Source organism: Anoplolepis gracilipes, chromosome 15, assembly GCF_047496725.1.
Source record: "Anoplolepis gracilipes chromosome 15, ASM4749672v1, whole genome shotgun sequence".
Taxonomy (NCBI): Eukaryota; Metazoa; Arthropoda; class Insecta; order Hymenoptera; family Formicidae; genus Anoplolepis; species Anoplolepis gracilipes.
The window spans coordinates 500,872-524,596 of NC_132984.1; the positions used below are offsets into that span (position 1 = coordinate 500,872).

The 23,725-nt window shown below is 35.7% G+C and overlaps 4 protein-coding genes across 11 annotated transcripts in view; 2 read left to right on the top strand and 2 right to left on the bottom strand.

Moving 5' to 3' along the window:
- The first annotated feature begins 446 nt into the window (after positions 1 to 446).
- Positions 447 to 7,678, top strand: LOC140674117 (uncharacterized). 3 transcript variants are annotated; one of them, XM_072907485.1, is made up of 11 exons: positions 447 to 898; positions 1,742 to 1,961; positions 2,829 to 2,889; positions 2,981 to 3,252; positions 3,339 to 3,540; positions 3,734 to 3,896; positions 3,980 to 4,057; positions 4,418 to 4,575; positions 4,679 to 4,807; positions 4,870 to 5,014; positions 5,592 to 7,678. In XM_072907485.1, the coding sequence occupies exons 2-11, from the start codon at positions 1,852 to 1,854 to the stop codon at positions 6,011 to 6,013; spliced, it is 1,740 nt and encodes a 579-aa protein (XP_072763586.1). In that variant the 5' UTR covers positions 447 to 898; positions 1,742 to 1,851; the 3' UTR covers positions 6,014 to 7,678. The 3 variants fall into 3 exon arrangements, with proteins under 3 accessions (XP_072763586.1, XP_072763587.1, XP_072763588.1); XM_072907486.1 differs by lacking the exon at positions 447 to 898 and adding an exon at positions 919 to 1,127; XM_072907487.1 differs by lacking the exon at positions 447 to 898 and adding an exon at positions 919 to 1,102.
- A 2,145-nt stretch (positions 7,679 to 9,823) lies between these two features.
- Positions 9,824 to 16,353, bottom strand: LOC140674123 (uncharacterized). 3 transcript variants are annotated; one of them, XM_072907495.1, is made up of 2 exons: positions 15,843 to 16,353; positions 9,824 to 10,661 (listed from the first exon to the last, which is right to left on the bottom strand). In XM_072907495.1, the coding sequence occupies exons 1-2, from the start codon at positions 15,897 to 15,899 to the stop codon at positions 10,323 to 10,325; spliced, it is 396 nt and encodes a 131-aa protein (XP_072763596.1). In that variant the 5' UTR covers positions 15,900 to 16,353; the 3' UTR covers positions 9,824 to 10,322. The 3 variants fall into 3 exon arrangements, with proteins under 3 accessions (XP_072763596.1, XP_072763598.1, XP_072763597.1); XM_072907497.1 differs by lacking the exon at positions 15,843 to 16,353 and adding an exon at positions 14,346 to 14,890; XM_072907496.1 differs by lacking the exon at positions 15,843 to 16,353 and adding an exon at positions 13,337 to 13,610.
- A 556-nt stretch (positions 16,354 to 16,909) lies between these two features.
- On the bottom strand, positions 16,910 to 18,424 carry LOC140673756 (acylphosphatase-1). The gene is made up of 4 exons (XM_072906890.1): positions 18,289 to 18,424; positions 18,164 to 18,180; positions 17,231 to 17,340; positions 16,910 to 17,130 (listed from the first exon to the last, which is right to left on the bottom strand). Exons 1-4 carry the CDS (start codon positions 18,422 to 18,424, stop codon positions 17,016 to 17,018), a joined length of 378 nt encoding a protein of 125 aa, XP_072762991.1. The 3' UTR covers positions 16,910 to 17,015.
- LOC140673755 (cell growth regulator with RING finger domain protein 1) overlaps positions 18,383 to 23,725 on the top strand; it is a 28,264-nt gene continuing 22,921 nt past the window's right edge. Inside the window, exons 1-2 of one of the 4 annotated variants that reach the window (XM_072906887.1) lie at positions 18,383 to 18,519; positions 19,393 to 19,666. In XM_072906887.1, coding sequence (XP_072762988.1) covers positions 19,569 to 19,666 — 98 coding nt within the window. In that variant the 5' untranslated portion in view covers positions 18,383 to 18,519; positions 19,393 to 19,568. Of the gene's footprint in view, positions 18,520 to 18,988; positions 19,667 to 23,725 lie in introns of those variants that run through there. The other 3 variants (XM_072906888.1, XM_072906889.1, XM_072906886.1) reach the window with 3 other exon arrangements.

Below are 23,725 nucleotides of genomic sequence, written 5' to 3' on the forward strand. Positions count from 1 at the left end.
TAATCTTTAATCTTCAATCTTTAATTTTCAATTCGTAGTGTGATACGAATTAAAGTAAGATCTTAAATTTCTATTCGGCTATCTGATTGGCTGAACGTAGTCTTAAGTCGACTAATAACATGTCTTAAGATGATCTTAAGTCTCGTCTACATCTATTGTAGACCCGGCTTAAGGCCGAGTCTACAATAACTGTAGTAAGCTTTAAGTCGTAAGAAATGAACCAATCATATTCATTATTCGTCTCTAAAGTCAAATGTAATTGGTTAATTTCTTACGACTTAAAGCTTACTACAGTTATTGTAGACCCGGCTTTAAGACGAGCTTAAATATAAGAACGGACTATGAATACCGGCCAATAGTTGAACGATTAAATTCCTCTAGATAGCTATCTATTATTCCTAGCGTTCATGGTTCAGCTAGGCAGTCCGGTCGGTGCCATATTGATTTTTTGCAATGATTACCACGACGGGTGGTGGTCGGTGGTGCGCGCGGGCCGTCGCTGTTACGTGAGACGTGAGGCGAAGATGTACTCGACCTGGCACGCTTGCGGCCGCCGTGCGCACGTTGTCGACGACGACGCTGTCTGACGTGAGAGCGACCTGGTGTACGACGAGGGAGAGCGCGACGATGCCGTCGGCGCTCCTCGGGCACCGCGGCCGCGACATTTCCATGGAAACGTAGACGCGCGGCTGGTGGCTGCTGGTGCGTGCGGTACGGGAGTCCGTCCGTCAGTTCCCCGTCCGTCGTCGTCGTCGTCGTCGTCGTCGTCGTCGTCGTCGTCGTCGTCGTTGTCATCGTCGACGACGACAGTGCGCGATGTTGCGTTAGGTTAGATCGCGGACGCGAATCGCACTGGGATTCACGTCGTCGACGGCGCCCGATCGTCGCCCTTGCTCCGGTGAGAGTCTCTTCCCCCCTCCTCCTCCCCTCCTCCCTCTCACTTCCCCTCCGCCATGCTTTTATATTGTCAACTCGATCGTAACACTTTTGGGCGGGCCGATGATGTTCCCCTTCTCTTTCGCTCTTCCCTCGGAAGCGTGCTCGCATCTTTTACCCACGTGTAACGCACTCACGTTCCTCGCAGCAGAACAGACGAGATTGAGTAATTAATTACTGGTTATTAAAACGTAATTATTGAATTATTAAGGTTTTTAAAAAATAAAGAGAATTATTAAGGTTTTAAATAATAAAGATTAAAAGGCTCGCAAATTAAAATTACGGTAAAACACGAAAGGGAATATTTCCAGAGCCAAGCGCCGGATGAATTATTTTTATTGTTTTTAAAACTTTTATTATTGCCGTCGAATTTTTTATTCACCTTATTAATACGTGATATGGCTTTCTCAGTTTTTTAATTGGAATTCTTTTATTTATTGTTAATTAATTGCACGTGTATTTGCGTGTAAAAGTGCGGTTTTGTCAGAATGAACGCGTTAATTGAGTCGTAAAAATACGGATTAAAGTCAAATTATAATTACAAAAATATCAGTTTGACGATAATATAAGTCTGATAAATTTCTGACAATAAAAGTTTGGAGTTATCAGCTATCTTTATCACTAATAGAACGTGGTGTGAAGAAATTAGTTCCCAAGCTATAGTGTGTCGCAACAAATACAGGCTAATAGATATGGCTCTAATAATATAATGGCTTTTATTGACTCACTATCTATATTTGTAATATTAAAGTGTCTACTAGAAGTGGAAATTGAGACTAACAAGAATCTGATGGTGTACTTTCAGCAAGCGTAGAAGGCCAGAATTTAGAGAAAGCGCAGCTGAAGCTTCTTTGCAAGAAGAGTGTCGAGTGGTGTTAGTGCTCGCATGACATTGCCATCCTTAGATTTTGTACAATGAGCAGCTGGACAGAGAGGATGCATCGACGGGCCGCTACATTAGGAAATGTTGTAACCAGCTGCGGACATCCTTCCTCAGTACCACCATATCCGAGACGCCTAGAAAAGTTAGTATATTTTTTATTTGGAAATAATACATTCCTATCTTGTGTTGCATTTTAATCAATTTCATATCATTTACTATATATATATATATTTTTTTTTTTAAATAAAAATAATAGAGTTTTACTTGTATTTATACATAATTAAATATATCCATTGGCATACTGTGATTCAAAATTATTATTAATTTTGATATATTTATGTTGTAATAAATAATTTTAAACAAATGCTTAAACTTGTATTAAAACTTTCTACGATTGTGTTTAATTGTGCATGCTTTGAGTTGAAAAATATAAATATAAATCTTTGAAGACAGTCATTAATAAGGTATAGAGGTGAAATGAGAATCTTTTATGTATATATATATATATCGTTATCTTTTTTTTTGACAAGAAAATAAATCGGGGTAATAAAGGACTTTTAATTTTTTTCACAGACATGATAATTGATATTTAATGATATGTAAAACAAATATTGTATTGGGCAAATGTTTTGCATCATATATTTGATGCTTTGAAAAAGAGTACGATAGAATTGTAAGTAAACTTGGAATTTGAGGTGACTATGTGTACCGCTACTGTAATAAATTGACATAATTCTCAGAATTTATTAGCTTAACAGCATTGATTTGTTACGAGGTTGTTGAAGAGTTGTTTAAAGTAACAGATATATACTTGATAACACACTTTGGTGTAACAAACAATGAATTAACACAGCATGAAGCCTTTAATTCGATATGTATACTCTTCAAAAGAGTCTTACTCATGTTTTGGAGAAATCTATTTCGGATGCATATCACATCCAGATATTATATTTTTCACGATATCACCTCTTCAAAGTCAAATTAACGTTCTGCTTTCTTTCTTCCACAGAGTCAAATTTGGAGTACCCTTGGACGAAGTATGTAAGAATGATATTCCTGGTCCCTTATTGGTAAGTAACAATCGATTGTTCTATTATAGTCAAATATGTACATTTTGTAAAGCAATTTATAAGCAATAACCATGACGTTCCCTTGTTTTAGGTCCTTATATTAAAATTGAACAAGGAGGCCCCGCTCAGAAAAGACGTTTTTCGGGCGCCTGGTCACCAGGGTAATATGAAAAAGTTGATACACTTTCTGCAAACCGGACACCTCGTCAATATGGACAATTTTAGCGTTTACACAATAGCTAGCGTTCTGAAGAAGTTTTTACGCAAGATACCTGGCGGAGTGTTTGGGAAGGAGGGCGAGCAGCAGCTATTCACTGTAATTCAGCTAGATAGCATAGAACAACAACGGGACCAGATACACAGGTGAGCTGTCTCTCACAGGTGTTTTCGAATAACCAAGTAATCTCTGTCGAGAGACTCTGTTTAACGAGAGAAATTTTTTCACGCAGATTAATTACCTCCATGCCGGTATATACGCAACGGTTACTGGTGTTGCTATTCGGGACATTCAGGGTAGTAGCGGTAAATAGTGAGCGAGCGCACACGGGGATGACCAGCGAAGCCCTGGGAGTATCTGTGGCACCCTCGTTCTTTCAGAGTTGCGTCAGCGACGGCAAGACTGCTAAGATGGAGGATGTTCTCAGGTTTAAGGTAAACAACATCTTTAATTTCCTCTTTTTTATCTTTCTCTGTGTAATCGAATAATTTCTTACTTTTCAGTTTATTAGTTTAATTTCATTAATGTGGTTTTTAATTGATATTATTTAAGCATTGAGGTACCACATTTAATTTACAAAAAAAGATCGTCAAGATTTCATCCAACAGTCGATAATTTATTTTTCAGATTGCCACACGCGTCACCAAGTTCATGATAGACAACTTTGGCGTTTCGAATCTGTTCGGGAGGGACAATTATGAATTTTACGCGCGCATAACCGGCCGGATATTGAAGGTGGAGGAAGACTGGATCTTCAGTTTTAGATATCCGCCGGATACTCTTGTGTCGAGTAAGTTTTTACACGCGCGAGACGCATTTTTAACTAAACCACGTGAGTAAATATGAAATACTTGAGTCGATAAATAATCTTAGGACAATTGTCACTGGAAGCGGAAAAGACGTGGCTGCAATATGAATGCGAAAGATGGGGACTAAAGTTTAATTTGGAATGTAAGTAGACTACAGTATTTCTAAATTGAATATTGAAGACTTCCAATTCCTCAATACAATCTCATATTAAATTATGTCCTGAAAGATCCCATTTTTTACATTTTTATTTTTTTTCCACAACATAATACAAGTGTATTTGATAGAAAAGATTTTCTCTCTTGGTTTTTTTTTTCTTTTTTTTTTGGAAAAAACTAATTTATTTTAGCACATATGTAATGCAAGAAGAGAGTTTTTAAATCATAAACATTCTACAGATATTTTTCACTCAAGATATTCAATATAGTTCTGTCATCTTGAGCATCACTCTGTAAAATAATATATTAATTATTAATTACTAATTACTATTTATTTATACGATAGGTATGTCACATCAAGAGGAATCGCAGTCGACTCCGGCGTTGATTCACATGCCCGAGACAGTGAATCTCGCGTCGTCCCTAGGTATGATCCCGGAGAACACCTTACTCGAGAGTTACACGCGTCTCTCGGTTAGTTTAGAGGAAAACGGCCTGTTCCAGGTATTTATACTCTCTACGTGATAAGAGAGTGCGAGAGTGCTCTCGCAATGAATCGGCGAAAAGAATTCGAAACGGCATAGCAGATAGATTTGACATTTTACAGGCGCCCAGTCGTTCGTCGAGTAACGGTAGTCATCATTCTAGACGTGCGGCGGCGGGCATGACCCTGGAGGAATTGCGCGCGGTGAATCGCTACGCCGAGAGTACCAAGAGTCTCAGCTACCTGCCGCAGGTAAGACTCGCAATCTGCCCTCGGTTATGATGGATCTGTAAGTGTATTATTTATTGACGCAGGTTCATGAGAGACAAGCCGCACGAATGCGAACTAGATCCGAATGGTTTCTCACACCTGTGGGGGAAAGACTGGTAGGAACGGACAGCGATCCCACGGCAATACACATTTTACGCGGTTCCAATCGGTCTTCCTCCGGCAACATTGGTAAGTTTCCGTGACTTTTTAAAAATCTATTATCGTTTCTTTTTTCTCGATAAGTCAAAAAGAAAAAAGTCAATACTGATTAGATATTTCATATTTCTCTCTCTCTTTCGCATATCAATTGATTTTGTTGTAAGATTAATGAAATTATTAGATTTTCAATTAATAAATATAAAAAAAATATAAATAAAAATATAAATAGAAAAATAATCAATATAAATATTACAAATAAATAAAAATAAAGTATTATATTTATTATTATATTAATATTTATATAAATATAAATATAAACATTAATTAATATTTATGTTTATAAATTTTTATACATGTAATACAATTTTTAAGATTTTATTAATATTTTTTAGATTTTACCTATATTTTTAATAAAAATAAAAACATTAAAAACGAAACGGAAGCATTTTAATATTTTTCTGATTTATTATACAACCACATCTATAATTGACGCATCATTTTTCTTTCTGGTTTACAAATTTCTAATAATAAATAATAGTCGAGTCTCTTTCTCTATTTACACGTTTTTGTTCAACTTTGTCAATTGATATTCCTCGATTGAATCCAGCCACGGGCCTGAGCGCCAGCGCGGAGTCGGTTAAGCGGCCGAGTCTGCGGAGAAATTCGTCCAGGGAGAAACAGCGTCTGCATCGTAGCTCGTCTCGTCGCAACAAGGAGAACGGTGCGAAGGGAGGCGTTCGCTCGGCGGCGACGGCGGCAGCGGACGTATCACGTTCTCTGGAAGCGATCAAGACCGTAAAGATCGTGCGAGTGACAGTGACGGCGGATCAGCAGCAGCAGCAGCAGCAACAGCAGCAGCAACCGGCGGCTGAGAAGATGCTGGACAATAGTTACAATGAAATCATCGAGGAGCAGACGACACGCGTGCCATCGCGCACTGGCGGCGATAATGTTATCGGGCCGCAGGATTGCACCGAGATGGACGTAAAAACATTTCACGTCACTTTGACGTACAAGCCGCGGATATAGATGATTTTTATTGTTTTCTATTTTTCTTTTTTTAATCTCGACGTGTTTAGAAATTTTAAACGATATTTTTTATCATTTTGTCGCGTGAAATATGTTCGACGTAACTCTAAATGTATTAAGCGAATGTAAAACAACGTTTTCGTAATTTTAAACCTATCAATTTAGGTGTTACTCTATTCGCGTACAAAAGTTACAAATATAAATTTTTTTTTTTTTTTCTTAATCTAGATCCTCAGGAATATATCAAATTCGCAAGTTATCTTTCTTGCAAAATTGTATTATTAATATATACGGAGATCTTATTTTATTGTCGCCATATTGTAGTTGAAATGTTTTGTTCATTTTTTTGAAGGATGAATTTTTATCGTTTCAATTAGCTCTAACATTGATAACGATATCCCGTGATAATACGGGACGATAAATTACGTTATATCTCGTTTCAATTTAATTTTATTTCGTTATAAATGTACTGATTTCAATTTACTCTCTAATAGACACTATCTATCGTGGCATTCCAGACGCATTTACTCTTTTCCCGCGACTTTTAACTCTTTTTATCTTTAACTTGTCTTTTTTTGTACTCGTTTGCATACTCGATAATTTCATTCACTTAATCGAGGCATTCTCTCGTTTTATACAAATCATATCATATTATGTGTATTTATTCCAAACTAATGTTAAAAGTACGACTTGGATACTCGAAATCTCTTTCCATCGATCATCGTGATTAACGTATACCGGGTGCTCCGCGGAGTAGCCGACAATATTAATGACTGACAAATTTTGATCTTATGAATTCTTTGCTTCATCCGCGCGTAATTTCTTAATAAAAGCGTTGAAATATTTTTTGCACTCCAACGTGAGTCTCCGATTTGCGAATTAATAAGCTTTAAAAACGTAAACTTATATATATATATATATATAAGAAGATCTTACAATTTATTTATAATTTTAAATATAGATAAAATTTAATAAAATTTATATTTAAGACTCGTCGTTAATATTTATAAATATTTAATTTAGTTAAAAGTCGTGATGAAATTGAATATTAAAAACGATCTCGTCAATTTTAATAATCTTGAAATATCAAGGTCATAGTTCTGTGAGTAACGTTATAAAAGTTTTTTAACCGACATTAATTGTTTTTTTTTTCTTGCAAAATTATAAACAAGTTATAAAATCGTAAACTAAATAACGAAAAAAATAACTTTTACAATAAAAGTTTTCTGAAAATACTCTTGGAATAAGATAAAGTTTGCCGGGTATTTCGCGGGATACTCTGTGTAAAGTGGAATTCGATAGGTCGTGTAATAAGTATTTACGAGAATTCCCTCGATACGACGCCGCAAATGCTAGCATATAAATGTAACGTCACGATTGTTACATGCCAAATTAGTAATATTTGTAAGACGTATTATAAATAAGCCATCGATTTTAAGGACATTAACATGATGCAGTCACGTATATGTTAGAAAAATCGTTAACGATAAGATTCATCTACAGGATTATTCGATGGAAACAAGACGCTTTCTAATGTCTTTCTCAGACTTGAATACAGAAAAGTTTACGCAATACAATTGAAATTTTTTGTAAGAGCTATCGCAGCTCATATCAAGATGGATTTAATTTAATGACCTTAAACAAGGAAGAATTAAAATATAAAATGTTTAAAGCATATAAAGTTATTTTGTTGTATTTAGAGTTGTATTTAGATTGTTATGCATTAAATATCGAAAACTTGTAGAGTCACACAAATTGTATTGTTCACATTTCTTTTCTGTTTCTCGAATTGAAGGAGGATAATTAAGAGTTTTATTTCTGGCGAATTCATCCTACGATACGTAAAGGCTATATCATAATACAGTATTCGATATTACTCTGATCTAGAGCGAAACAAGAAATACTTATCATTTTGAGTATCTTTCTTGATAAAAAAACAAACAAGATAACGGCGTACATACATAAAACGATATGCTACACAACGAAAGTGTTCCGTAAATAAAAGTATATGTAGAATAATCGATGGAGCTCGCGACGGGTTTTCCAGGTTGCGGTTGGTTAAACCGATCGTCCTAAGCCACCGATCCTAAGGAAGAAGAATAATTAGTTGATGGAGTAATATTACGGAAAAAAAGTGTTGCGAGAGCGCGAACACGAGAAAGAGAGAGATTTCCAAGTCTCTATTGTAATTGTTAAAGACCTTACTTCCAAATCATCTTGAATGCGTTTTTTTCAATAAACAAATAATTAAGAACAATTAACATTATAAAGCCAAACTTTACAACAAGCGCATCTATCAATTTGTATGAGATAAGAGTTGAAGATGATTTGGAAATAAGCCGTTCGAGGATAATCTCCTCTCTGCGAAGGCCACATTAAATATAAATTAATATATATATATATGTATGATTAAATAATAGCGCATGTAAATATTTAATACCAAAAATGTGTATGTGTGTGTAAAGTTCTTATTATATATTGGACGTAATATATATACATAAATGTAAACGCGAAAGTATGTGTGCGGTCGTGTTGAATGTGTCGTATCGCCATGCCGATCATCTCGATGTCTCGCGAGAACGCGAGAAGGGTTTAATTCAAGGGTAGATTCAAGCGGCGAGCAGAGGGAAGAAGATGCAGGCCCAGATGAGGAGGCACGCGATCAGGAATAGCATCAGTCTCGAACGGAAAGTGTCCCAGCCGATCAACATCACCCTCGGCTGCGCGCGTCTTTCCGTCATCGAGAACTGAAATGTTGTTTTTCGTAGATAGAGAACACGTGTATATTAAAGGAAAACAAAAATGTGATGACGGCAACAAGTTACGTTATCGCCCGATAATTCCTCCTCCTCCTTCTGCTCGTCGTTGTCGTCGTCGTCGTCGTCCTCGACGTCGTCCTCGTCATTCCTCGTCAATCTCTGCGCGCTCGGATGCTGTTGCATCGAATGCGTCTCCCAATCTCGCGTGCTCGACGACGTTGCCGTCGGCTGCCAGCTTCCGATCGTTGATCCGGGCCGTTCCTCGTTCTCGATAACGATAACGTCGCCTGCCACGGATTCGTCAAGATCGTTACCATGCGATTGTCCCGCGAGATACATGCTCGATCGCGTGCGTAGTCATATTTTTCGTCGTACCAATGACAATTTCAGGTACTGTAAGGGAGAAGAGAGGACCTTAGTTTGGTGTCGTTCACGATGTAATCATATTTATTATTAATATTATATTTAATTGTATTATTATATACTAATAATTATATAATTATTAAATTATTATATATAATAATATAATAATTATATATATATATATATATTTAATTATATTATATTATATTTATTTTTATTTTTAATTTTCTTACATCATGATGTCGATTTGACAGATAGAAAAAAAAGAGATATCTATATATACATACATAAGAAAAAATCGCGAAGCGTGCGATTTATTAAAATTGTCCGAATTCACCCCTCTTTCTCCCATACATTACGATTGTCTCGCCTATTGCAGTCCCGGCCAAAAATATCGTTAAACCATCTTGATCGAAAAGTTTGTTCGTCGATTAGCGTGACGGGAAAAAGAAAAGAGAAAAAGCGAAGAAATTTTTCGATCAATTCTAACTAATTTGTAAAGTTATTAAGATACAGCGCAATTTTGGAGGATTTTCTCAAGATTCGCGTCTCTCTTTCTCTTTCTCTCAGTATTATTTACAACTCAATGTGTTTGTCGTACATACTTTATAATTTTTTGAACACCGATCTTTTCACGCGATATCCGCTCGAGACCTATGTAAGGGTCGAATAATTTGCGTACACTGCGTATTATATAACATCGTATTTTATTCGAATATATTTACAGACGTCACAAAGCGTTTATAAAACGGTACGAAATATACAATATTACAATCTTACGAAAGCTTAAGGCTGCTGGAAATTCCCTTCCTCCTCCATCCTTGAGCTTTCGATTGTCTCGAATCTGTATTTACAGATTTCGTCGGATATAAATCGTCGCGATTTAAATCGCGCTGTAAAATTCAGCGCGCTCGAAGAACTTGTAGATCTCATGATCGAGAATCGTTGGCGCGCTTTTATTTCCGCCGACAAAAACTGTCTTGCGCCTCGCAGGATCCAACAAGTGTGATTTATTATTGCAAGAACGATGGAAGTCGCACAGATTCGATAACAGGATCATTAATTGAAATGTCATCCAGATCACGGGATCCAAAGGATCGCAATGGATCGAGACCTGGCGGTCATCGAGTAACCAGATGATTGCGCGCGCGAGGTCGATTATAAATCGCAATCACGAGGGGGCGAGATCACAGGATCCGATACTGGTCCAGCAGGGTGTAGACTATGATCCAGAGGAGGAACGCCACGATGACGGAGACGAGGAAGACGGTTTTGAGCGAGTGCCAGGGGCTCTGGGAACGCGGCTCGCCACCACCGTCGCGGTTGCTCCTCCAGACCTTGCAGCCGCCGTTCTTGCAGGGCGCCGGGTCACCGCTGGTCTGCGGTATCGACGTGGCGATGCTGCTGCTCGGCGCGGTCACCCTCACCTCGCCCAACTCCGTCATTGCCTCGCCGGTGGCGTGGCGGTGCACCTCCGCCGCCGCCGTCCTCTTCGTCGTCGGCTCGAATCTCGACGGCGAATCCATCTGGAAAGAGATGTGCAATCACTGTCGTTGCATTATTTTTTATCTTTTTTTTTTTTTTTTTTCCAGAAAATTGCTGAATAAAAACTGTGACTTTTTCGTAGTATTTTTCATTATATTGCTATCAAAAATTTTTCATCATGACTTCTTTGTTGCAGATTCATATACGAGGAAATATTTTTCGGAAAATTTTTTTCATTAAATATTGAATTCTGCTACAAATGTCTCGAAAATTTTAAGACCGAACGCGACCAAATATTTATTCGATTTTATCGGTCGATGAGACGGAAAGCAAGCAAGAGCCTTATTTGTCATTATCTTGATTATTGGTACAAGATCTTCCATGTGTAAACTTTCAAAGATAATAATAATATTCATAACCAGATGTTTTTTTTATGATATCGTCGTTTAAAAGAAAGGAGGAAGCAAAACAACAGACGCGATGTTCATTGCCAGATAAAGACTATCTACCTGTGGTTTCGAACTTCCGGGAAGGGCTCGACAGTACTTCTGTTCCGGATTTATTTAGTGAAGAATTAGCACATAAAATATCGCGATAAGAATATTTCCGTTCCATTATTTAGAATTAGATTTTCCGTCAGATTTCAATTAAATGTAGTTACTTTTGCAAGCAGTCAATAATTTTTTTTTTTTTAATTATTATCTATATTTTTATAATTTTATATATACCTTTTTCTATAACTACGTCTATAGACACTAGCCCTCTTTCCTTTGGTTGTGTGAAACTATATATTTTTACATTTTATAAAAAAAAAAAAAAATAAAATTCTATGAAAACTTTCTTTTAGATAAAAAAAAATCTGAGAAAATTCCAAATTTTCCAGGGAATAGACACCCTACAAAATATATGAAGAAAGAAAAAAAAGAGAGAAATTACGCTTATTATTATTATTATATTTTATATACTTTATATCAGGACCTTTTCGTTTTTTATTTTTAATCCTAGTAAATAAATTATCTCTAACGTGCTTGCAATGATAATCGAAGCGATTTCAACGACATGTGCGATGAGAATTGGAGAGTGAAAGGAACAAACCCGCTGGTGATTACGCGTGCTTCAGGAATCCGGGTTTTCGCGAGGAAGGGGGAATTCCGCTATAGACGCGACGCGGTCTCGTACATTGAGTTTATAACGGAGAAAATGTATTCCCGAGGTCCAGACAATCTCATATATGGATGCGATCGACCTCGTCATCGATTACGATCAATGTGACGTTAACGTGGAGAAGTAACATTCTGATGGAGCGATAATTCTCATAAAAGAACAGTGTTCTGCAGTAGTTTACTTCTTTCTACGAAAGAGAGAGTATTCAATCATTTCCCGCAGATTTTTTGACGCCGAATATGATTCCAGTCAAATTATTTTATTGCATCACAATTTTGAGAAATTTGCGGTTAAAGTTGCAAAAAGCGTTATTTTAATATATTATACATTGCTATAAAATATATTGGAGAAATTTATTGCAATCGATATAAAGAATATATTGTTAAGACTTTTAGTCAAGACTCAAAAGGCCATTTTATTAATTATGGTTAACATTATCAAAAATTATCTAAAATATCTAAAGATAGAATTTATCACGAAAAAGGCGCGAATTACATCATTAAAGTTTTAATAAATATTTTTCAATATATTTATCCCAAGGGTTTTCTTCAGGATTGCTAAATATGAATCCGGGGATTCAAAATTGACGAATTTAAAATGAGCAGATGACAACTTCAAAAAATTGTCAAATTTTCTCGCTGTATTTCAATCGACGGGCGTGGGTTTTTTTTTTTTTTTTTTTGGAAAGGTTTCCACTATAATCATTACACGACTTTCACCGTTCGGCAGGATCGATGACAGTCAACGACCCGATTACAGGCAATCGACCGTGTCGTTTTTAAGCCCATTTATAACGGATTTAATCACTTTCTTGAATGCAACAGTCGACTTTAATACTGTGTAATCACCGGTGTCAGCATTGTTACATTAAGAATAAAGAAAAATAACAGATTAACGATATACAATTCACAGTAGATTAAGCGAGGACTTGTACTCCAGGATTTTTACTGACAATGAGATGTTATTCGTCAATCGGGTAAACAATTATAGTGCGAATAAATAATTGATATGAGGGAAAAAAACGATTTTAGAATATATATATATTGATAATATCGGATATATCGCACCACGTGACACGAACGTATATCTAAATAAGATTACGCAGAGTTATCTCTTGAATTTTTTTTTCACCAGGTTTAGAATAAAAATTTTGTAAATTAGATTAAAAAAAGTTAATTAATTGAAACTGGAAAAATATAAAAATAATATGTGTACATATATATATTAAAATTCTATGTTAATATCGCAATTAATTAATTTTGATATTAATTTAATTTATTTATTTAAATTAAATTTATTTATTTAACTTTATTTGTTATATTTGAGACTAATTTTATGGGGGGGAGGGGGAGATAATTAATTCTTGCGACGTAGACACCCAAGTAGAACATAAAGTCACGATAATATCAAAGTAACGTCAAATGACGTCAAAATGACGAGAATATGACTAGAAAAACTCACTTTTCGATCATTTCTTTGTCATTTTGACGTATTTTGACATTATTGTGACTTTCTGATCTACCTGGACAGACGATCATCGGTTGATACTCACGTTGCATATGTGTCCATGTTTCCCGACACAATGATCGTTCTCGTTCATACTATTGCATCGCGAGGATGCGGCCCGTAAAGTTGTGTAATTCTCGACGACGTTAAATAATTTCTTCAAAACACTTCTAATCTTCTAGCCGATAACGAATTTATTTTGAAGAACGAGAATAACGCGATGTCGCGCGATACAAATCACTGTAGGAACTGACCAGTTTAGTAGGCCGTTCAAGACCGCTTTATCAGCGCTTATCAACCGCGACCCATGACCAGTCGGTTAATAAACCGGCTTCTCCCCCCTCGAAATTATCGTCGAAAATCTTGATGGGAGGAATCATCTTCGAATCATAAATACTCGTTTCCTCTCGAGTTTGTTTATTACGAGAGACAATAAAATTATTATTTTTATTATTTATTAATTTCTAAGTTATTTATTGTCAACACATCATTAATTATTAGCTCATGTTATTAATAATGTTATCACTATTAAATATGTTTTTTTTTTTAATGAAATCAGTGTATTGTCACTGGAAAGCAGTGAATAACACACTAATCTGGTTTTAATTATTTAAGTATATTAATTATATTAAGGATTATATTTATTATATTTGAATTAATTATATATTGTCTTTTAAAAAAATGACAGTGTAAAATAGATAGAAGAAGCTTTAGACCATATCGTAAATGTGTACGATTATCACTGATTTTTCAGTAAAATCTTATCTAGCGTTAAACAAAGAGAATTATGAGGAGTATTTTCGATGAAGATTAGTGATAGATAAAAGCAGTGATACTTGCAACGATTCAATTGAAAAGAGTGAAGAAAACGCGAACGTGATCGTGTTTATGATTTTATGATGTATTATACAACATGCGCACTAATATGTCATGTAAATGTCTGATAAGTTAGAGAATAGGAGGGGAAAGGAAAGCATCTTCGTGCATAAAAAAATATGACGTGTAGACGAATTTCCGTGTGTTTACGTAAATACATATAATTGCGGCTATCTTACGTAATTCCGTCGTTATTTCTCGCGGGAACATCAGCCACGACCTAGATCGTGCGAATCACGTGGTTTTCGCAGGAACATCCTCCACCGATGAGTATAATTGAAAACTGGAAAGGCGGCTATGTATATTCGATCACAAATGTATCCTCGATTGATTATTATGACCGTCAGCTGATTATAGGCTTGTCTCCTTGTCATTTCGATGAATTCTTATCGATTTTTATCGCGCGATAACACGCGCACCCGTTCAAGCGAGTCGAGCAAAAAAAAAGAAAAATTAAAATAAATAAATAAAGTAATTATAATGATGTTTCGAACGCACTTGTGCACACCGAGGATGCACAAATCGAGATAAAAATGTGTCTGCGATGGAATAACTCTAACTTTTCCCGAATGTAATGATAAATGAATTGCACACGCCACAGAGATATTTATCAAATATATATCAAAATAAAATGATAATTTTTCGAATCTCTCATTACGATGTTTCGCAGAAGTTAAACTTAACGCTTCGGTGATCATCACTCTTATTTAACGTGCAGTTATTTATTTTTTGCATATCCGACAAAATTTGTTCATATAGTCCAGTTTTCTTTTTAGACAGAAATGAGTATCGTGCGACAAAGTGGAAAAAAATTGTGCTAAAGTGCAATTTTACAAGAATGTTGTAAACTATTATTTATTTTATACAGCAGTGAAAGGAAATAGCTGAATAGATGGAGAAATGAAGTAAAAGTAGAATATTAGAGCGAGAAAAAATTAAGTGACAAAAAAATGATAAAAGAGGAAAGACAAAATTAAAAAATTATTTCACATATTGCGCTTTTCTCTTAAAAAATCATTTCACTAAAACAAAATTTTTTTTCTCAATGAAATGGAAAATGGTAGAAAAAGCTAGTCGCGCCTGAAATATTTTTGCATTTATACATCTGTCTCTTTTCTTCGTCCTTGAATCGAACAAATTAAGCCTGAATAATAAAAAAAATATATCTAATTTTTCTCTTAAAAAATCATTTCACTAAAACAAAATTTTTTTTCTCAATGAAATGGAAAATGGTAGAAAAAGCTAGTCGCGCCTGAAATACTTTTCCATTTATACACGTTATTTATATCATTGTACGCGATTTATCGCGAAAATAAAATATCATAATAAAATATAATAAAACTAATAATAATAAAAGACAAATAATATAATTAGAATAAGTATTTTCCGAAGAGATATAGGAATAGGAAGAAATACTTGAAAAATAGATATGACATTTCCAGTTGTTTGCTACAAAGCATTAATTACGCAACTGTCATACCTGATGGCGATATTGGATATCACGGAGCGTTCGGCGGAGCGATCGCAAGCGAAATAACGATATATATATATATATATATATATATATATATATATATAGTGTCGATAAATGACACACTTTCGCGATCACGATAAAATCGAATGATAGGCGAGATAGGAGAAGAAACGATATAATTGAAAGTTTATTTTTCGCTCACCTGATGCACCTGCTGCGGCCGCCAGGTGCGCTTGAAGAAGCTCTCGAAACACCTCATGCTAGTTTATTTCCTCCTTCTCCTCCTCCTCCTCCTCTTCCTCGTCGTCTTCCGCTCGTCCACCTTCTCATCGACATCGATCATAACATATTATTTCCGCTATCAGCTGCTCGCGCCGCCAATTCGATCGTCCTCTCGACCGCGTGTAATCCAATCGAAATCGATCACGGAGTCGTTACAACTATGTTAAGTCGACCCGAAGCGCATTCTCGATGAAAGGCAAAATTATGAAGTTATTACGAAAGAGATGGATAAGAGGTATAAAGACACTCGCGAGCGGATCCGCGCTGTTCGCCGCGCGTTCACCGACTAATAAGAGGAACTCTCTTGCTGGGAGATGCTGGCGAATCGCTCCTCCACACTTCTCCACGTTGTATATACATACATGGACACCCGGAAGCGAATCGCTCCAAGGAGAAAAGTTTGCATTCGTTTTTAATTCTTAAAGATCACATGTAAATTATTCAGAACCGTACCGATATTATAACACTACAATATCTCGAAGGCTTTAATAAATAAAAAAAAATGTTTACAATTTATTTATTTCGTTGCACATGATCTGGTTTTCTGCAGAAGCCAAGGATGTAAATGCAATTTATATAATATATAAATTTTTTGAAATTTTTCAAGCACTTTGACACAGCTAAAAACTGCGACAAGACATTGTGACCGAGAACAGAGCAAAAAAAAAACGTGTAAACCTACAAGGACTGAAAAAAATTGTGGAGTGTCGAATAAAATATTAGTCTTACTGTAATCGTTCTAATAAAAAAAATTGAAATATTTCAATTAGAAAATAATGCAACGACACTCTTTATATCCTCAGAAAAGTGAACGAGAGGCAGAGAAATTGCTTTCATCGTGAAATAATTTTCTTCAATTTTTCCCTCGTTGATTTTGTCTAAAATAATCACTTGAATGAATCAATCTGTATAAATATTGAAAGAATATTCAAATTCTGAATATCTTTGACACCTATCGCTAGAGAATAAAAATTTATACATTTTATATTATATTTATTTAAATAGCAATTTTATTATAAACGCTAGACTTAGATTATTCAATCTAATTATTAGGATACTTATATTTTTTTTTTTTTTCATCTCGTAAGCGTTTCTATCCCCGAACTTGAAAATTCGAAAACGACGGCTGCGAAATTTCCTTCTCGTTGCGAAATTCCACCTTGTCGATCCGTGACTGAGGACTGCCGGTACGACGAAGCCACTCTTTCCTGTATATAAAATGAAAGAAAAAAATGAGCGATTTAATCGAAAGAACGAGAGAGAGTCCCACTTTGTTTTTGCTCATTTGTATTAATAGCGGAAGCTTACATCTCTTCAACTCGAGACTTTTCCCCTTCCAAATGACCGACGACGGTACCGTTCGACGTGTTCATGCACCATCCTTTCAGACCCAACTCTTTGCCGCGTTTCTGCGTATACTATTCACAAACAACAAATAAATAAGTATCTAAAGATTTATTGATATTAGAAAAAATATTTTGAAAAAATGATTAGTAAATTTTACTGTTATAAATGCATAGCGTGTGTACATTCGAATATAAATTTTTAGATTGATACGATAAAAGTTAATTTTTTGAAGCAATATATATCCGTAATATATACTTTTTTATATGCAAAATATTAGCTATATATATTATATATATTAATATATTATAATATTATTAATTATATTTTACAATTAATTTATATTACCCATATAGCACAGATCATTGCAATTACATTGCAGCATCGTTGCAATATATTGCAAATTGCAATGAAACATTATAAAAACATTGCACACAATTTTAAAAAAAATTTTAAAATTTTTCCGAAATATTTATGTTATGTTGCGACAACTGTGCTGATATTTTGTGGATTTATAATATAATATTTTTTAGATAAAAAAATTATTACAAACATTTAGGTTCAACTTTCTTGTATTTTATGTGTCCATATATTATTAAAAATAACTTGTATAAAAAATCAAAATCATTTGCCTTATCATATATATGTATTATAAAAAAAAACGAGATGCATTAAAAAAATTTTTTAGTCAGATTTCATCGTTATCGACAATCGGCAAAAACGGGATGGACGGTGGAACACGTGCCCGTATGCAGGTAAAGCTACGTTAGGCACTCAACAGATGTCGCGAGCGGGAGTCACTCTCCAGCGTAAATTCTTTCGTCGTAGATCGTGAGTTACGCGGGCGAACGCGATTAATAAATTGTCAGGGTCTCTGACGTACGCCGGTTTACCCACCTTCCGGAAGAAGACACCTTGAACAGAAAGAGGGCACGATAGGCACGATATATAAACTGATAGAATCAATATAAACGGAGATGAGAGAAGGCAAACGCCGCCGATGAGACGAATCGTTTTGTTACCTTGCACGACGCCGAAGACCTCGAAATCTACCGCGAGCAGCTTCGACATTCCCGGCTTTTCCGTCGACGGCAACGACTGCTCGAGAAACGACGACGAGATTAATGAGCAAACGAGGATGAGAATGAACCCAATCATTCGACGTCGAAATGTTTTCCGAGGCGACTCTATTTGATCCAGATGTCGCTGTTTCGCGATGTTTAGAAATAATTGGCATTCGTTCGACCTTTCAGGTATTCTAAAATTATTATTCTCTCTTTTGTCTTATCTTACGGATATCTATCTCTTTTCTTCGTCTTTGAATCGAACAAATTAGGCCTGAATGATAAAAGAAAAATATGTCTGATTTTTCTCTTAAAAAATTATTTCACATTAAAACAAACTTTTTTTTCTCAACGAAATGGAAAATGGTAGAAAAAGCTAGTCGCGCCTGAAATATTTTTCCATTTATACACGTTATTATTGTACGTAATTTATATAGCGAAAATAAAAATAGAATATAATAAAACTAATAATAATAAAAGACAAATAATATAATTGGAATAATATAAGTATTTTTCGAAGAGGTAGGAATACGAAGGAATATTAAAAAAAAAAAAAAATAGATATCACATGCACGTAATTATTTATATATCATCTACATATCACCGTAATAAAATTTTTATTCGATTCGTAATAGCGGCAACGCCAGCGCTCTCGCGGCGACGTGAGTAACGAACGGCGCGAATATAGGTGCGTATAAGTGACGCGCGCCGCTCAGTCTCGTCTAGTCCGTCAGGCGGTACGTGACGCGTCGATCGGCTCGCCTGTATCTCTCTTTCTCTCTTTCGTTCTTTCGACGTACAGGTTATTACATATCCCTCTCTTCGCTCCGATACCTTCGCGACTATGGCAGGGAAGGCGACGCGTCGCCTCTCGGCCGGTAGCGTCTCATCTGCCGCGCGAATTGCATAAGTCAAGCGTCGTCGCCGTCGGCGTCGTCGTCGTGTGCAGTTGACGCACGACGTCGCGCGCGCGGACGTCGATGCGGAGGTGTCGACGACGGCGCGCTCGTCAAGCGCCTCCGAGAGTAACGTGGAACGACAATAACACGAGCAGGTTGACAGTTGACAGTTGAGCGGCGCGAAAAAGAAGAGGAGGAGGAGGTGGCGGTGGAGGAGGAGGACACGGTGCTCGTGGTGTGGCTTCGTGTCGTCGTGTGCGTGTTGTGCGTGCATGTGTGCGGGCGGCGCGGACCACCCCGGTGTTGAGGAGGACGACGCGGGAATCACGCGACACGACGATGACGGCGATGTTGGTGTCCGTTGCGGAGCTGTCCAACATCTTCTCGGTGCTCGCCGTGCTGATATGCTTCTGCGGGGTCTTCCTCTTTATCATGAGGTGTGTATATGACGTTGTTTCTCTCTCTCTCTCTCTCTCTCTCTCTCTCTCTCTCTCTCTCTTTCTCCTTGGGTAATCCTCCTTTTCTCGCGCATATGCGCGACATAGCTGCACGGATATCTCGTACACGTACGAGAGAGATACGAGCGTCAGGTTTTTTCCGATCTATTTTTCCGGCGGCGTCGCGTCGCGTTGCTGACTCTTAAAAGTTACATACGTAAGTCGTTTTGACTGTTAATTGATATTTTGGCAATAAAATATTCTGAAAGACTTTAATAAAAAAGAAAAAAAAAAGGATTAAAATTTTTTGTTGATTATTTTCTATAGATGTCAAGGTGTATATATAAATTTTTTGTAGATTTTTGTCACCTTGGGACAGAACGTAAAACTGCGACAAGACTGTGATTCATAATATGATTAAAAACGGAGCAACAAAATGTATGACCTACCAGGGTTAAATAAATCACGTTGAGACACGTCTCGTGTCGATTCCACGAGACATAACGAGCACTTATCAATCGGTGAAATTGCTCGGCACAGCAACGCTGGAGAGAGGTTAACGTCCGTATATTGTTATTTTTTTTTTTTTTACAATATTTCTCGTGATGAAATTCCAGCCAAGGCCAGTCTCAAAACGTGAAACAATTCGCTATGCAAGTACATCGTTAGTCAATTACACATTCGTGATATTTTGTGATGCTTCTAATTAATCACGAGTCTGCTGACGAAGATGTAACCTTGGCTGTTGTTTTTGCTTAGTTAATCGAATAATTATCGTTTGTCGAAGAATGAGGGGATTGCATTGTTATAATATCGTGTATTAATATTCTTTTAATTAGGAGAAAATGACTGGACAAGAGGTTGTGATTTTTAATCTTCTAAAAATATCTCGTAAATCGATCTTACAAAAAATTAATCAAAAGAGAGTTTTTTAAAAATATTTTTAATTTAAACTATCAGTTATTGTTTTATATCTCTGAAAAATCTTTTATAAACTAGAATTTTGTTTTCGAGTAGGAAATTTGTGAATCAATTCGATCAATTACAGGTAGATTAATGATTGAAATTACATATGACGTAAGTTAATTAAAATCCATCGTAGGATTGTAAATATCATTAATCTCTCTCAGAGCTTTAAACACACGCTATAGATGCGAGTAATAAAAAAACGCAGATTTATTGTACAAAATGTGTTGTGAATAGCAAGCCATAATTTTTTAGTCTCTATTTTTAGACGCTTTTAAAAATATCGTTCTTGAATCTCAAGTCTTTCGGTGAGTAATCGCTCAGCTGATCGCACGGCTTGAAACCGCGATTACCGAACCGCTCATGTTTCAAGACACAAAAAACTCCCTCTCCCCCTTCCGTTTTAACCATTCGACACGCTTCCAAAATAACGTGACTAACAGACACGAACATATTTTTTGCGAAATGAGAGTCTGCATTCATTCCGCTATTTCTTTGAACTCTGAAAAAAATGGAAGAACCGACGGGGAATAATCTTGTTGGACGTACCTACAGCTGCAAGCGACACTCAAAAAAATATTTTGTTAATGTAGATAGATTTTTCTAGTCTTAATTAAAAATTATCGCTACTTTTTGTATCTGTTAGAAAATTGTTTGTCACGTGTAAAATTTGTAACAGCAATATTCTAGCAATACCTCTATAAAATTTAGATGCCATTGGCAAATATTAATCATAAATATAATTATCCTTGACAATAATAGATCTTAAAGATAGACATCGCAGACAAATTTTCCGTCTAAATTTACACTAATAGTATAGATATAAATTCTGTTTCTGCCATTTAAATTGATTAAGGGCAAAATATCTGCAGTATCACAATAATATTTACTGGTAATTTAGCTGTTTCAAGAGAATTGAATTTTTTACAGAAAATTTTTACTAGAAAATTTTTGTTGAAACTGCAAGATCATTTTTTTGAGCGGAGGCTTTGATGCGAGAGAGTCGACAATTTAGTAAGATGGTCAAGAGATACGAGTTCCGCGCTTCGCGGACGATGACGATGACGGCGACGACGATGACGATGACGACAACGTGCTACAAGTGTCTCTGATTTTCTCGGGTGACGCAGCCACTTTCGTGCTCGGGGGGAAGTCTCGAAAGTAGGCACTAAGTCTCGAAAGCTAAGTCACACTATATTTGTAAATCGTGAAACTCTTCTTCGCGATCGCGAGCAATAATTCTCCTTGTCGTCACGTCTCGCGCTCTTTTTCCTCTCTCTCTCTCTCTCTCTCTCTCTCTCTCTCTCTCTCTCTCTCTCTCTCTCTCTCTCTCTCTCTCTCTCTCTCTCTCTCTCTCTCTCTCTCTCTCTCTCTCTCTCTTTCTTTCTTTCTTTTTCTTCTCCTCAGCTTTCGCGATTCACACATGAGTGTTGAGAGCTGTTGAATGATAGAAGCGGGACAAAGTTCCCATTTCGAACTGTTTGAGTATCTGTTTTCCAGTCGAAAAATATTTGACGCTCTTATCTCTTGGTTGAGGAAGACATTTCTTTTTTATTTAACACACAAGAAAAATCTCGCCGATTTAATCGTGATTCGATCACCTTTTTGGTCAATATAATTTAATTATATGATATACAACACTCAAAAAAATATTTTGCTAATGTAGATGGATTTCTAGATGTCTCAATGAAAATTTACCGCTACTTTTTGTATCTGTTAGAAAATTGTTTGTCACGTATAGAATTTTATAGCAGCAATATTGTAGCAACGTCTCTAGAAAATTTAGATCCCATTAAGATAGGCATTGCAGAAAAATTTTCTATCTAAATTACACTAATAATACAGATATAAATTCTGTCTGTCATTTAAATTGATTAAGTGCAAAATGTATGCAGTATCACAGTATTTGCTAATAATTTATCTGTTTCAGTTAGTTTTTTACACCTAGAAAATTTTTGTTGAAGTTGCAAGGTCATTTTTTTTTTTTTGAGTGCATCTAATCGAATATAATTATATAATATAATTTACAATACACGAGATAGAAAGGGAATCGAGTAAATGGGATATTATTCCCCCTTCTAATCGATATTTTACGTCGATATCTTGCGAGATTTTATTATGAAACTTTATAGATGTTTATGGCGCAAGTGTCATAAACATCGAAAAAAAGTGCAATAAATATATGCAGGATAAGTTTCGTAAGTTACAAGCTAATTAAAACCTCGTCTTCTCCCGAGATGTAATTGAAAAAAATGTTTTCTTTAAGTCACAAAGTTCAGACATGCACCTTTCACGTAGGAGGTGTCTCCTTGGAAATTTTTATGTTGATCACCGATTGTAACTTGTAAGAGTACTGAAATTTGATTTATAAAAATATATAGATACTTTGCATCACATTTAAATAACACGCTTCAGATTCTACGAAATGGTTTGTGGGAAAAATTGAGAAGATTAGAAGATTACGTGTTACAGGAATATTAATTTGTTAAATTCCACGCTTATTAACGCACGCGTAAAAGATAGATAGACATCAGCATAGTAGTCCAAACATTAGGATGCGAGAACTTGTTTTTGATTCCTTCTATCCACGGTTAGCTAGAAAAGTTGATCGGAATGTGAATGGAAAAAAGTAATTAAAAATTTGCTTCTTATTATCCTGGACTCTATTCGATGGAATAAAATTACCTATATATAATGCGTAACATTAATATATGCAGGATGCTGAAGAAAAGAGAGTAAGATATTTTAAGAGAAGTTATGTTTAAGAATTTAATAAACATGAGTTAAAGTCTCTCTAAAAATAAGTTTTTGAGTTATTTTTATTTTTAGCTACTTTAAGTTTATTTTTAATTTGAAATTAATTTTTATTATAATTTATGCAAAAAAATAGCACACAACTGATGCTCTTTGCCTTACTTTATTAGAGAAGGTATTCAAAATAATTCCCTTTCACGTCTTTGTAGGTTTAACATCTTTATAAGAAAGAATATTTTGCTCTTTCAAACACACTTGGTCTTGGATAAACATGAAAGGGGAGGGGGGGGGGCTCATTTTGAACACCTTTTATCTATAAAATTATAAAGTATAAGGCAA

Bases quoted from the DNA above. Each gene is read 5' to 3' on its own strand.
- LOC140674123 (XM_072907495.1), bottom strand. From the start codon at position 15,899: ATGAGGTGTTTCGAGAGCTTCTTCAAGCGCACCTGGCGGCCGCAGCAG. The intron at 10,662-15,842 runs GTGAGCGAAAAA...ATCTCTTTCCAG, and splicing joins GGCCGCAGCAGGTGCATCAG to ATGGATTCGCCGTCGAGATT.
- LOC140674117 (XM_072907485.1), top strand. From the start codon at position 1,852: ATGAGCAGCTGGACAGAGAGGATGCATCGACGGGCCGCTACATTAGGA. The intron at 3,897-3,979 runs GTAAGTTTTTAC...AAATAATCTTAG, and splicing joins GCCGGATACTCTTGTGTCGA to GACAATTGTCACTGGAAGCG. The intron at 5,015-5,591 runs GTAAGTTTCCGT...GATTGAATCCAG, and splicing joins GTCTTCCTCCGGCAACATTG to CCACGGGCCTGAGCGCCAGC.
- LOC140673756 (XM_072906890.1), bottom strand. From the start codon at position 18,424: ATGATTGGGTTCATTCTCATCCTCGTTTGCTCATTAATCTCGTCGTCG. The intron at 17,131-17,230 runs GTAAGCTTCCGC...TTTTATATACAG, and splicing joins AAGTCTCGAGTTGAAGAGAT to GAAAGAGTGGCTTCGTCGTA.